The 2,086-nt window shown below is 67.9% G+C and overlaps 1 protein-coding gene across 1 annotated transcript; it reads right to left on the bottom strand.

Moving 5' to 3' along the window:
- Positions 1-217: 217 nt before the first annotated feature.
- On the bottom strand, positions 218-1,527 carry CITED4 (Cbp/p300 interacting transactivator with Glu/Asp rich carboxy-terminal domain 4). Its single transcript, XM_045373445.3, has one exon. The coding sequence runs from the start codon at positions 1,289-1,291 to the stop codon at positions 737-739; it is 555 nt and encodes a 184-aa protein (XP_045229380.1). The 5' UTR covers positions 1,292-1,527; the 3' UTR covers positions 218-736.
- Positions 1,528-2,086: the final 559 nt, after the last annotated feature.

The raw sequence follows: 2,086 nt of genomic DNA, 5'->3' as shown, positions 1-2,086 counted from the left end.
GTTGCCCCACCACCCAGTGGCAGCCTCTGCCCTCCAGGTTGTGACATAACAATTGCACAACCCACAAGATATTTTTGAAAGAAACTGTCGGTTTCCTCTCCTGGGCACTGCTGGGGACTGTGGCCCCCATGCCATCCAGTGTCTTCAGCAGCCTTGGGACTTTGGAAGCTAAATATAGTCAGGGCTCGGGGTGATAAGGAAATGAAAACGGCAAGACTGTAAAGTGACCCAGTTTTATTTTGGTTTTGTTGGCCAGATAGGGCATTGCTCCACGGGTTTGGGCTGTACAATCTTCCCCTCCTTGAGGTGGGAGGCCCAGCAACGGCTGGGCCCAGGCAGCGGGGTGGGAGGCTCAGGAGATGGTGGCTCTGGGGACCCGATTCCGAGGAGGGAGAGGGCAGCAGGCAGAGGCCTGCAATGGCTCAGATTGGGGGGAGAGGGAGGCGAGGGGGAGAGGACACGATCCAAGAACCGGAGTCCGAAAGCTGAAGCTGGTCCAGTCTCCTTCACTTTACCGCCGAGGCTGGGGTCAGAGAAGTGAAGCCAAACTGTCCTCCGGCAGGAGGCAGGGCCTGGAGGGACGCCAGGGTCCCAGCCCGGTGCCCGGCCCCGAGCACACAGCCGCCGACTCCACCCTCGCGGAGGGCGCGCGCGGGGCCCAGTCGCCGCGTGCGGGGTCCGGCGGGCAGTCGGGCCGCTTCTCCTCTCGGGCACGCCGGGCGGGCGCCGGCCGCGCTCAGCAGCTGACGGAGCCGGCGGGAGGCGCGGACCCCAAGTCCGAGAAGCAGTCGAACTCGCTCTGGCCCAGGAAGAGCTCGGGCAGCTCGCGCACGCGGTGCAGCCCGAGCTCCAGCTCCAGCGACGTCAGCGCCTCCTCATCGATGAGTTCGGCGTCCATGCCGCCCAGGGCGAGCGCGGGCGGCGGCGGGGCTGCGGCGCTAGGCACCGGCAGCGGGCCCTGGGGGCCTCCCGGGGCGTTGGGGGGCGCGGTCGCGCGGCCGGGGTACGGCGTCGCCACAGGTTGCAGGTGCGCGCTGCCCGCGGCCGGCGGAGGCACTGCCGGAAAGGGCTGGAAGGAGGACGGCGGCCCGAAGGCCCCGTACGCCAGGGCCCCGGGTTGCGGGGGCGGCGGCGGCCCCAGGGGAGCCCCCCGCGGCCTCAGCCCGCTGTCCAGGCCTGGGCCAGCGTACGGCGGCAGAGTCCGGAGCGCATGAGGGCCATGGGCGGCCGCGGTGGACGGCGGCCTCTGCACCAGGCGATAGCCCTCAGCGAGCATCAGGTGGTCGGCCATGGCGGCGGGCCGGCTGCCTGCGGGGACAGTGCGCGGTGGTCAGCGCCGGCTCCCCCGGCCCGGGCCAGCAGCTCCTCTGCGGCGGGAGACCCGGGCACCGTGCGGACCCTGCAGATCGGCCGGGCGGAGCAAAACCAAACCCGACTGGTGCCCCGGCCCAGCCCACTACTGCGCACCTTGCGGCCGCAGCGCCAGGTCACAAAGGCCCGCACGGTGTAGCGCTCCGAAACCTCCGCGCCGCGTACCGGGGCTCGGCGTATTCTTATACCCAGAGGCGGGGCTTCCCCGCCCTCGGACGCTCATTGGCTCGGAGAGACGCTTCTGGGCGGGCCGCGCACGTCTGCATCTAGGTCTTGGCCCCGCCCCCCGCTGGAGCCCCGCCCCCCTTGGTACCCCGGCCCCGCCCCAGGCTCTGAGCACCGCCCTGGGGAGGGGTATTTGGCATTTTCCGAGGGATTCAGTCTGGCCTTCAGGGCTTCGGAATGAGGCTTGGCTGGGGTCGAGCTTGAACTGACCAGAAGGTGGGGTGGGAGGGCCAGAGTTTTTGGCCCCTCGAGAGCTGCAGGATGTCAGGCCTACGCAACCTTTTAACTTTCCAGATTGAGACCGAGGCTCAGTGGCGGAAGAGGCTTCTTGGAAATACACAGCAAAGCCTTGATCCAAGTGAGACTCGAGCCCAGCCTTTGTGATTGCACAGCTACAGAGGGCGCATGCACCTTAGCGGTGCAGGGTCCTCGCAGGAGGTCAGCTGTCCATCCCCATAACCCCCAGGAGAACCTGTTGTTCCCCTTCTAG

The sequence above is a fragment of the Macaca fascicularis genome, chromosome 1, assembly GCF_037993035.2.
Source record: "Macaca fascicularis isolate 582-1 chromosome 1, T2T-MFA8v1.1".
Classification (NCBI taxonomy): domain Eukaryota; kingdom Metazoa; phylum Chordata; class Mammalia; order Primates; family Cercopithecidae; genus Macaca; species Macaca fascicularis.
The sequence above is the reverse complement of the archived record's forward strand: the minus strand, read 5'-3'. Positions and strand labels throughout refer to the sequence as shown.

Excerpts from the sequence above, each read along its gene's own strand:
- CITED4 (XM_045373445.3), bottom strand. The coding sequence starts at position 1,291 with ATGGCCGACCACCTGATGCTCGCTGAGGGCTATCGCCTGGTGCAGAGG.